Source organism: Podospora pseudopauciseta, chromosome 1 (genome assembly GCF_035222475.1).
Source record: "Podospora pseudopauciseta strain CBS 411.78 chromosome 1, whole genome shotgun sequence".
NCBI lineage: Eukaryota > Fungi > Ascomycota > Sordariomycetes > Sordariales > Podosporaceae > Podospora > Podospora pseudopauciseta.
In genome coordinates, this window is record NC_085892.1 from 6,775,003 (window position 1) to 6,786,251 (window position 11,249).

The 11,249-nt window shown below is 54.3% G+C and overlaps 5 protein-coding genes across 5 annotated transcripts; 3 read left to right on the plus strand and 2 right to left on the minus strand.

The window, feature by feature from the left end:
• Window positions 1-330: 330 nt before the first annotated feature.
• On the plus strand, window positions 331-2,593 carry YDC1 (alkaline ceramidase ydc1). The gene is given in 7 exon segments (XM_062908441.1): window positions 331-481; window positions 501-914; window positions 977-1,163; window positions 1,222-1,459; window positions 1,524-1,606; window positions 1,668-1,814; window positions 1,968-2,593. 6 exon segments carry the CDS (start codon window positions 822-824, stop codon window positions 2,111-2,113), a joined length of 894 nt encoding a protein of 297 aa, XP_062771546.1. The 5' UTR covers window positions 331-481; window positions 501-821; the 3' UTR covers window positions 2,114-2,593.
• Window positions 2,594-3,047: 454 nt separating this feature from the next.
• Window positions 3,048-3,494, plus strand: QC763_118540 (uncharacterized protein; the record flags this gene model as incomplete). The annotated part of the gene is made up of 2 exons (XM_062908442.1): window positions 3,048-3,259; window positions 3,332-3,494. 2 exons carry the CDS (start codon window positions 3,048-3,050, stop codon window positions 3,492-3,494), a joined length of 375 nt encoding a protein of 124 aa, XP_062771547.1.
• Window positions 3,495-5,609: 2,115 nt separating this feature from the next.
• Window positions 5,610-7,846, plus strand: QC763_118550 (uncharacterized protein; the record flags this gene model as incomplete). The annotated part of the gene is made up of 2 exons (XM_062908443.1): window positions 5,610-7,445; window positions 7,530-7,846. 2 exons carry the CDS (start codon window positions 5,610-5,612, stop codon window positions 7,755-7,757), a joined length of 2,064 nt encoding a protein of 687 aa, XP_062771548.1. The 3' UTR covers window positions 7,758-7,846.
• Window positions 7,847-8,070: 224 nt separating this feature from the next.
• Window positions 8,071-9,544, minus strand: MIC13 (MICOS complex subunit mic13). The gene is made up of 2 exons (XM_062908444.1): window positions 9,221-9,544; window positions 8,071-9,163 (listed from the first exon to the last, which is right to left on the minus strand). Exons 1-2 carry the CDS (start codon window positions 9,255-9,257, stop codon window positions 8,226-8,228), a joined length of 975 nt encoding a protein of 324 aa, XP_062771549.1. The 5' UTR covers window positions 9,258-9,544; the 3' UTR covers window positions 8,071-8,225.
• A 331-nt stretch (window positions 9,545-9,875) lies between these two features.
• Window positions 9,876-11,204, minus strand: QC763_118570 (uncharacterized protein; the record flags this gene model as incomplete). The annotated part of the gene is made up of 1 exon (XM_062908445.1): window positions 9,876-11,204. The coding sequence occupies one exon, from the start codon at window positions 11,202-11,204 to the stop codon at window positions 9,876-9,878; it is 1,329 nt and encodes a 442-aa protein (XP_062771550.1).
• Between the last annotated feature and the right edge of the window lie 45 nt (window positions 11,205-11,249).

The following is an 11,249-nucleotide window of genomic DNA, read 5'->3' on the forward strand; positions in this document are numbered from 1 at the left end:
TCGGCATGACCAACGGCGTTTGTTGCTTGAGAATTCGAATTTCAAAGACGCCATCCAAGTATTTTATTTTATAGCATGTGAAACCACCGAGATATACTTTGACGGCAGCTTCTACATGGCTGAAGCTTCCATTAACCCTCATGGCACCTTGATATACGGTGCTTAGAGAGGTAAAAGTTGCCGAGAACGTGCATCATTACATCATCTGCCAGGATCCACCAGTATCGCAGTACTACATCTCTGAACATTCATAATTCAAGGTCGAGACGAGGCTTATCGTTATCGTTGCTTCCAAAGTTCCATGATTCTTGCTACTGCGTTCGAAAAGGAGGTTGGGAAACACCAACACCAAAGTTTACAGTGGAGAATAATACGTTGGCATGCCCCCAAGTTATCAATTCCAGGCCCTGCCTTCTCAGTTGCTGTCCAGTGTTTTGATTCCGAATCAGCCGCTTCCAGCATCCTCCCTTCTAACCCTCCACCCTCGTTTTCCGGTTGAGCCGGTATTTATCGGCTGACGGCACGCACAAGAACCTCACCTAGGCCGGGACCTCGTAAAATACTGGTTTTGATCCTGCGCTGGTTGTTGTTGCACCAACACACCTTCAACCACACTCGCTATTTACGTGCGTTACATATTGGCCCCGAGAACAGCAAGAGGAGGCCCAGCACAGCGGAACCGAGACGGATAACCAGCGCAGCCCGTCTCTTGGCGTGCGCATTGTGCTCGAAGCTCAAACACCAGATCTCTGACCACTCTGTTGCCTTGCTTATTTCGCACCATTGTTATGAGACGGGGTGTCGCTTGAGTGTCGTACACAATGGCATTGGCTTCGGCATTTCGGATTCCTTACCGGGAGGCGCGAACTGGGTTTTGGGGGGAGCAAACGTCGACGTTGAACTGGTGTGAAGAGGTAAACAAACCCCCTTTTGTGTCCCAACTAGTCGGAAAGCCTTGGCTGATCAGAACGTCTAGGACTACAACATCAGCTACTACTGTGCTGAAGTGGTCAACACACTTACAAACTTGGTTTTTATGTACCTTGGCTTCAAAGGACTACGCAATGTCATCAAGTATGCGCACTCCAAGGTGTTCATCCTCGTGTTTCTCGGCTACATTGTCGTGGGTCTCGGTAGCATGGCGTTCCATACTACGCTGAAGTGTAAGCTCTCCTTGAGTGATAGTGTAGGTACTTGTCCCTGTTCTAACGTGGAATGCAGATGAGATGCAACTCGCAGACGAACTCCCCATGATATACACCATCTGCATCATGGCATACGTAGCTTTTGGAACCAACAAGTCTCCTGCTGTGAAGGGTCTTCTTGCGGTATTCCTGCTGGGACTTGCCACTTTTATCACGGTTTATTATCTTTACGCAAAGGACCCAGTCTTCCATCAGGTGGCTTATGGTTTATTGACGGCGTCAACAATCTTCCGCGGATTCCACGTCCTGGAAGGGTATGTCAAACAGAGGGAAATTGACTAGTGCGTATTTGAATTTGTCACACTAACTGTGAGACAGTGTGTTGCGACCAGCGTTCAAGAAAAGGAACCCTGCCACGTGTGACCAGCACATGAAGGAAATGTGGACACTGGCTCTGACAGGTATGTCCTACCTACACAATACCTATGGTTATACAACAGGAGGCTGATTTTAAATGGCAAGGCATTTTCATGTTTCTGGCTGGTTTCCTCATCTGGAACATTGATAACGTCTTTTGTCACCACATCACGCAAACGAAGCAAAAGGTTCTTCTACCGTGGGCCATCATCTTTGAAGGGCATGGATGGTGGCACATCCTAACCGGTCTTGGTATGTTCCTCCTGCGACCCTCATGCTTCCATGATAGGATCAGTATGTCGATACTAACGCTGTGTGTAGGTGGTGCGTAATATCCCTTCAGAACCTAACCATTTCCATTCTTTTTGTTTTTTTTATGTGCACAAGGCTGACTCTGTTCCACAGCATACCATATGATTCTCTGGAGATTGTGGTCCAACTGTTGCCTGGAGGGGAAAGAGGACGAATTTATGCTGGACTGGAAGCCGTTACGCACAATCCCGCAAGTGGTCCCGCGTACCAAGGGTGCAGCTCATCTCAAGACCCAGTGAGGCGGCTCTGTCCTACCTTCGGTGAAGATCACTATCCGGGATGATTCTTGATGGTGACGAGGGCCTGGTATATTGCCTATGTGCCCCACACCCCATACCCTCTTTGTGGCAAGGCAACAGCATAGCAACGATACACCAAGTCGACTACGCGAAAAGGAGTCAAAAACAAGACCCTCGGATGACAAGCACGACTTCGGCAGGGCGGGGTCAAAGGTTGAGCTAAGAGATAAATGAAAAACACCGGAATACAGGCAGAGCCTCATTTATGGAACATGGTACTGGGCTAGAACTGCTATATAGTTACGATGGGCGTTAGTGATCATGGTTCCACATGATAGATGTTCGACTCGCGGACAAAATAAGTAGGTTGAAACGTAAAACCAAGGGCTTGAAGGACAACGCAAACACTGTGGATTTTGATTCCAGAGCATCCCACTATAATTTAAAGGTCTATAATACATACCTATCGCTTATCTACTGTCCTGCTGAGGCCTTCACCCGAGTAGCAATTCTCTCGTTATGCCAACGACGTCTGTCATGTGCGCGTAGCTGGTATTGGCACGGTGTTGAATTACACACCAATTACGTTACGGATACACCGTTTCTGCCTACGAGCCCAACACCGCAACCTAAATTTCCATTTCCAACGGCCAGTGGAAGAGACCAGCAACGACACTGAGCCCCAGCAAAGTTGCTTTGTTACCGCAACTCGCTCGGCTGCGGCACTTTCACGACATTTTACTGCCCGAACAATACGCTTCGCCTTGCTTTCTTATCCTAATCTGTTTGGCAGCCCAGTCAGCCTCATCACAACCACCCAAGATGTCGATATCAAACGAAGCGCTGCAAAAGGCAAGTCACCTCTCACAGACAAGACAAGATGAGTGTTACAAATTCCGCCAGTCGGGCATCAACGCCTAATTATGAGTTTACCATGGCGGCAAGAAATTACATCAAATTAACCTTGGGCCTTTCGCAGCTCGTCAGAGAGATCGAGTCGCAGGCCATCGCTGCGCAACAGCAAATCGGCCTGGTCCGCACTCAGATGGCGTCCAAGCAGCGTGAGATGCGGCTAGCCCAGCTGACGCGCAGCGAGATCTCATCATTGCCACCCGACACGGCTGTCTACGAGGGAGTCGGGAAAATGTATGGCTTTCCTGTCTCGTGCTTCGTTGCTTGAACCCCCTGACTAACCAACCTCCTTTGCTCCACTATCAGGTTCGTTGGGCTTCCGGTGCCCACGTTGCAGGAGAAACTGAGCTCTCAGGTCAAGGAGAATGAGACCGAGTTGGAGGCTCTGTCCAAGAGGCTGCACTACCTCGAGACGACGGACAAGAACAGCCGGGAGCACATTGAGAAGATGCTCAAGGGACAGGCTTAATTTCATACGGCCTTTGCCTCGAGCCTTGATCGACTTGTAGGGATTCACAAACCATTTTGACTCGCGTCTCTTCGGTGCCGATTGTCCCGTAATTGCAAAACTGGGAACGCTCAATGGAAAATGTGGTGTCTGCGGCGCAGTGCAGCATGGAACCCAGCTGTCTTATCAACCCCTCACTCTCACAACAATACACCCGATGGCACCATGCCGGATGGTTTGGCAAAGATGGAATTGCTGTTTTATATCCTATTTCCCATACACACAAAGCCTCTTCTCAAGTCCTGTGCTGGACCTGCTGCTGTATCTCATGTCCTCAGTTGCCAAAAAGGCAACTGGCCTGCTGCATGCCCGGCGGCCAAGGATTCTCCAACACAACAACAATTCAGGTGCCTGGGCGGCGAGGGTCCAGCACATCGGCTCCACGGAGGTGTAGGAGGTACAGAACAAGAGGGCTGTCTCGCATGCCGCTGGGGAAAGACACGACGGGTTTCAGGCGCCTGTTTTCTGCATACAAAGTGAAGCTATGCAGTAGTATTGTCAAGCCACCAGATGGAAATAGCCAAGAGGCACTCACAACCACAGGAAACCAAGTCAACAGGCACGGCATCACGACCCGACACACGCCCGGCGGTTCTAAAGATGGCGAGTAGCCGTCCAGACCAACCACGGGGCAGCCGTTTCGACCCTTGCCTGCCAAGATCTTCTGCCAAGCCGCACCGATGCCCCTCCCCTAGCCCTACGCACCGTTTGTTTCGCGGCTTGCTGCCTCTTGACGATGCCAGCTTCCGAGCCTTTGAAAGAACATATCGCCATGGCCATGGTCTAGAAACCATTCAGAGACAATGTTCGGGTTTCTACAGAATGGGAATAAACCGTCCCAGGCGTCTGTCTGATGGGCTTCTCTATTTTCTGCTGTCTCGTCAGTCCCGCAACACAGAGCCACGAGGCTCAGCATCCCGCTTCCCGTTCGTTTCGCTTCCATGCCACTTGTGCCCCTCCCAGCTGCCGTTGGTGCCCCTCCACCCACTCACATGAAGACGTTTCGTTCAGGGTGGAAGAGCGGGGCCCATCTCTGCGCTACATTCACCTAACCAGCCTCCTTTGCTCTGTCGGAGCACACACGCACGCAACGGGGGACATGGAACCTAACCAAGCAGTCTCACAGTTCCCCTCTCTCAGCCCCCAAGACAGGTACTCAAGGAAAATGAGATGCTACCAGGCTCCGTCTCCCGCCCTGATGCCGTCCATCTCTGGTTTTCTAGAGCAAAGTGAGGTGGTAGGACAGTTCTCCCCCACCAAGATGAGCAAGTCGCTCATGGGCCAACCACACGGCGGCCGCACCTTGGAAAAGACAGTTCTTATCCCCCCTCCACTAGGAGCACACGATACCTAGCTCGTCCCGAGGGCCACAAGTGTGGCACACCTTGGGCCAGTCCTATCACGCGTTGGTCCCGAGTACCTAGCTGGAATTTATCTAGCAACGGGTAAGGCATGGCTTCTTATGCCGTACTGCACAGCTGGGAGTGTACAACCTGGCAGCCCCATGGGCCAAAGGCAAGATGAACAGAGGGTAGAGGACGGCAGCCGGGAGGGAGCTGAGATGCTGACAGACGCAGACGGGGAGGTATTTGGTGTGGACCAGTGGTACAGTCATATGCATAGAGAGGTACTTGACACTACCCTCTCACATCCCTGACCGTCCCCAGGCCCCGAATGTCCCTCCCCCTACCACCCTCCACGCTGATTTGCTCCTGATGCATCTCCGCTCCCTCTCTTGACCGCCGCCGAATAATAAATGGTGGGTCACACCCCGCTTCTGTTGGCGGCTTACAATTCCTCCTGACCCCTCCGTCGTGCCACGCCGGCCGTCTTTCCTCACCTTCTTCACTTTTCGATTTTCTTTCCGAAGCGTGTTTTCCATCTTTCCAGTCTTGAGTAGACATATCGCCCAAGTGTTTGGTTCGGGGATATCACTCCCAACGCTTGATCTTAGCATACCCTCTCTCTTGGGACTGGGAACAATACGTAAGAACGGCCCATTCTGGCCTGTCTCATCTTTTCACCCTTGACTCACCACGGCTTCCTTAGCAACAAAGACCTACCACCACCGCCACCATGCCCCGGTCTTCTTACTTGTCGAGTGACGACGAGTCCGTCGACATCACCTACAGGCGCTATTCTGCTGCCCGCGACCGGTCTAGAGGGCCTTCTGGCCCCCCCCCTCCTCCTCCTCCTGGTGGCCCGCCTCATTTCATCCAGACTGTAGTCCGCGATGCCCGGGACACCCGCCCTTCGGGTCCCACGGGTTACTTCCAGGGCCCTTCATTCCTCAACTCCACCGACCAGCGAGAAATGACCATGGTCCGCGCCCGCTCAAGAGAGCGCCGCTCCCCTCCCATCGTCGCCGGCCCTCCCCAGCCCCCTCCCCCTCCGGCCGTGGTGATCAACCAGAACAGGATCAACCAAGGCCAAGGTCGGTCCCGCCGCGGCTCCAGCTCCTCCTCGGACGAGTCCAGCCATGTCTCCTCCCGCTTTCACCACCACTCCCACTCGCGGCACCGCTCCCACTCCCGCGTGGGCCACTCCCGTTCCTCGTCCACTCACTCCCACCTCGAAGACGCCCGTGAAAGGTGGGAGCTCGAGCGGGCCCGGGAGCAGCTCCGCGCCATGCAGGTCAGCAACGAGCGCAGGGAGCAGGAGCGCCAGCTCGACCGCTACAACGACGAGAAGTTTGGCCGGGCCCAGGCCGACTGGGAGCTGGAGCGCCTCCGCCGCGAGGACGAAGCCCGCCGGCGGGAGGAGATGGCCGAGGAGAAGGCCAACCGGAACAAGTCCGACTGGGAGCTCGAGCAGCTCCGCCGCGAAAAGGAGGCGAGGCGGGCGCAGGAGATGGCCGAGGAGAAGGCCAACCGCAACAAGTCCGACTGGGAGCTCGAGCAGTACCGCCGTGAGAAAGAGGCCAAGCGCCAGCAGGAGCGCATGGCGGAGGCGTCCTCGCGGGACAAAGCCAGCTGGGAGCTGGCGCACTACCGCAAGGAGAAGGAGGAGATGGAAACCCGGGAGCAGATGGAGGCCCGGCTCAAGCTTCAGCAATTGAGAGAAAAGGATGAGGCGGAGGCTGCTAGGCAGAGGTATGAGCTCGAGAAGTTCCTCAAGGAGGAGGAGGAGAGGCAGATCAGAGAGAAGTACACCGATGAGTACGAGCTTGATAGGCTCCGGCATGAGATTGGCCGCATCAAGCGTCGTGAGGAGGAGATGAAGCGGGAGAGGCACGAGGAGGAGGAGCGCCAGCTGAGAGACGCCAAGGCCGAGCTTGACCGGATAAAGAAGAAGGAGGAGGAAGCCAGGAGGGAGAAGCAGAAGGAGGAGGAGCAGGAGTACAAGATGGGCAAGGCTGAGCTGGACAGGCTCAAGAGGCAGAAGGAGCAGGAGGAGCGTGATAGGCACTATAAAGAAGACGCCGAATTCCGCGCGGCCAAGGCAGAGCTCGATAAGATCAAGGCTGAGAAGGCTCGCAAGGCGGAGGAAGAGCGGATCGCCCGGGAGATCGAGCTCAAGAAGCTCGCCGAGGAGAAGAAAGCTGCTGAGGAAAAGGCAAGGAGGGAGAAGGAGGAGGAAGAGGCTGTTGCTCGGTGGAAGGCCAAGGAAGCCGAGCGGATCGCCAAGGAGAAGGCCGAGGAGGAGGCCAGAGAGAAGGAGTTCCAACGCCGCCTCCAGGAGCAACTCATCCACTCCGGCCTCGACGAGAAGGCCATTGAGGCCATCCTGAAGAAGGAGAAGATCAAGAAAGACAAGGAGAAGAGGGACAGGGAGGATGAGAGGGAACGCGAAAGGGAACGCGAGAGGGACAACAACAATCAGATTGCCAGGCCGACCTACACCAGAATGTCCCTGAGGCACTTGGACATTGAGACGTTGGCCCATTTCAGGATCGAGTGGGAGTGGGATGCGGTACGCTTTTGACCTGTCTTTTTTTTTTTTTTTTTCCTTTCTCTTTTTCCAAGACCTGATTGCTAATAATGATGTCATCAACAGGAGCCCGGTTACATCCTCATCAAGCGCTGGGTGCCCGAGTGGGAGCAGCAGCAGCTCTGGGAGCACACCAAAAAGATCCGCATCGTCGAGAAGAGGAAGGAGGAGAAGGTCGTCCTCAAGATCAAGGACCACCGCGAGGAGGACGACAAGTACGAGTTTGTGCGCCGCCGCCGTCGGTCCAAGTCCCCCAGTTTGCTCATGTACTTGGCTGGTGGCCGGCCCGCGTGAACTGTTTTCGGCTCCTTTCGGTCTTGTCTGTCGCGATGGATACCCATCTTTTCTTCTCACTCCTTGGAACTTTTTTTTTTGGTTCGACGATTACGTTAGGGTTGGGAGGGTTGTTATTCGGGGAGGAATTGGATACGACATTGGGTAGGAAAAGAGGGAGAATGATGACGGGATGAAGATATGATGATTGTATTTTGTTTTCTATTTTTGACATGCTCTTTGCGAGTTGAGATAGTTTTGTTTATTCTCGTATAAATACCAAGTCCTTCTAACTCCAAGGCATGGCTACACAGAAAAGTTGAATATCACAGAACTGCTTTGGTTTTGTCTTTCAGCATTCATCATACATGCCCCCGATTTTCCGTTGATATAATACAATGCATCCCCCATCCGTCCATGACATGAGCGTAGAGGCCAAATATGTATACAGATGTCATGACACATAAACACACCTCGTCTCTGTATCTCTTATAACTTCCCCGCCTCCTTCTCCCCTCCCCTAACCCCATCCTTCTTCGTCCAGCTCCCCTCCGCCCGTCTAATCAACTCCTCATACACCGTCCAAGCAAGCGCACTGCTCGCCGCCTTCCTCCCCATCCTCAACCCCAGCCCATCCATCAAGCTCCTCAGCCCTTCCTCGCTCACCATCCTCTTGGCGGCATGCACCATATTCCTGTAGCCATCCGGCTGAAGCTGGATCCTCGTCTTAACCGCATCAAACGGGTTGCTGATCGCCGAGCAGACCGCCCCGGAGAATATCGCGCTGGCAAAGTTGATTGTGGCTGCGCCTCCGTTTCCGGATTTGTCCATGTAGAGGTTGGAGAGGTGCTTTTTGGACTGTTCGTAGAATAATATGTAGAGACCAGCATAGGGAGCGTCCCGGATAGCGGTGGCGCCGAAGCCGGAGAAGAACCCACGGATGCCCTCGTGTCGGTAGATGTCTAGCGCTGCGCGGGGGAGGGAGTTGTAGTTGTACAATGTCGACTCATATCTCACCTTCAGCACCGTCAAAGGCATGAGAATAAACCCCGCGAAACTCCTGGCTACTGCTCCCGATGTCAAATTGGCGATGTGGGAAAGTTTCGGGAGGGTGGAGGAGTGGTTACTCGCGTTGGCTAACGCTGGAGAGGACAGACGGTGACGGATCGAGTTGAGGGAGGTGAAGTAGATTGCGGAGCCGAAGCCGGTTCGCAAGGCCGAGGGAACGGCACCGCGCCATAGGGCTGGGAGGAGGTGAGGAGCCGAGCGGATTTCGGCGAGGGCGAGGCGGAGGGCCGAGGCGCCGTGGGGGTGATGCGGGGTGGAGTGGGAGGTTCGTTGCTGGACGCGGGTTTTGAGGAGGTCGATTGGTTGGAGGAGGACGGCGGAGGTTATGCCGGAGGAGAGGCCGGCTAGGAAGTGGAAGGCTGAGGGGGGAAAGATGGTTAGATTGAGCGAGGATGGGAAGGGGGAGAAAACCGTACTCGACTTCGGAGACGTCTTGCGGGCGCCATCGGACATGGTTGCGCTGGGTGGGAGTGATCTGCGCGGATCGCGGGTTGGGTCTGTTCCTGGTCCGAGATTCTTTTCCCAGCGATGGTTGCAGTGTCAGGAGGTAGTGGCCTGAGATCGCGCTGCTGTGGCGTTTCGTCGGCTGTCACGATGCTTTAGAGATGGTGGCAGAGGCGTCTGGGTTGTGGACCAGCCATAGTGTGAAATGATTTTATATAGGAGACGCCATGCTGTTGAAGAACCTCGAAATAAGTGAACGCGCCGTTGAGGGTGCTGACCTGGTGTTCAGTTCAGATGAAAAGGCTGGGGTTTGCGGTAAATCCGCTTTGGAAGACAGGGCCTATGACGGCATGGGAATCCTGTAATTTTTTCGGTCCCCGATCAATCGAGGTGGGGAACTACCCCGCCGTCCGGTCCGCCCCGGAGTTGCCGGGTTGACCCGAGCAACTACTCGGCCCCGGGGGTTCCACCAATGCCGAGTGACGCCCAAGGGGGAGCTGATAAAAAAAAAGTAAAAAAAAAAAAAAAAAAAAAAGTGATAATCAGAATGGAATTATAATGATATTATCTTCTGATGAACCGTCATATCGCCCGCCTCTGTAACTTGTACTTGTCACAGTCTCCCAATCACCCCTTCTTCTGCTCCCCCACGATAGACTCCAGCCTCCCAGCCAACGCCTTGTGTCTCTTGACAACCTCAACCCACTCCTCCTCCGCCTCTGGTCCAACCTCCAAGCTCGCCAAAAACAACCCAAAATCACCTCCCAATCTTTCCAAACTTCCTGCGCAATACAGAACCTGAGTGAGCAGACTGTCCCTCGCTCCCTGGTCTTTCACGGTAGGCAAATACACGCGTAGGGTCTCCAATAGCATGTCGACCAAGTAGAGGGGGAAAGTAGCAAGCGCAGACGGAATCGGCTCCAGTGGGTCATCGCTCCCAGTTGCCGCTGCTGGCCCGTCTGTTGCCACTGCCGTGGTAGTCGGAAACAGCTTGAGGAACATGTTCACGATAGCAAAACTCTGCTCACGGAAGATCTCAATGTACCGCTTCAGATATCTTTCCGTCTGCTGCCCACCAGACCAGGCGTTTCCGCTGCCAATGGCCTTTTGGCGGGCCTTTTCTTGATCGGCGAGTTCCCTAAGTGGTTCGAGGGCTTCGAGCATTGTCATGAGGGTTGCCAGGCGGCAGACAAGCAACACTGCCCCCAGCGCCCTCTCCCGAGCATCGCTACTCTTTGAGCCGTTGTTTGTTGGTGCAGTGGCAACTGCCTCCAAATCCGGCAAGACTCTGCGAAGCCAGCTGATGGTTCGGAGGGCAGCAGGGAGTTTGAGACCAGGAGCTTTGAGAGAGAGGATGAGGTTGGCCGCCATATTTCGCATGACATCGTCAGCCTCGGCGGAGATGGATGTAACAAGAGGTGACTTTGGGTAGAGCGAGTGCAGTCGCCGGATATGACCGTTCAAGTCCAGTGCTGACGAGTAGTTGGCTGGGGCTGTCGAGATAGACGAGGAGAGGAGGGGCGGTAGCTCGAGGACGTCGACGAGCCGCTCGACGTTGCGCGAGAGAAGCAATGCCTTTTTTCGCCGGGCGAGAACATCATTGTCGCTGTCTCTGTTGTAGGTGGTTGCGAACCGCACTGCTTCACTATCCAGCTTTGGGAGGGCATTCCGCAGCTCAGCGGTGCTCGCTGCCAAGGCAGGCAACGTAGTGCGGAGTGACGCGTGATGAGTTGCCGATTCGATGATCTGCTTGTGAGATTTCTTGGAAAGCGACTGAAGTGAGAGCAGGAGCGCGTGAGATGAGTGTGCGAGCGCTTGAGGTTCGCTTGATTCGAGTGATGATAATGGCTGGGACGCCAGTGTTGTGAGGTACTCGAGTAAACTCGCATCGGGAGTCGTCGTTGGGGATGAAGACGACCCTGACGGTAAAAGAAGATCATATAAAAGGTCCGCCATTGTATATATGGGGCTTCTGCCGCTTGGTTGATGAGATCACACTGG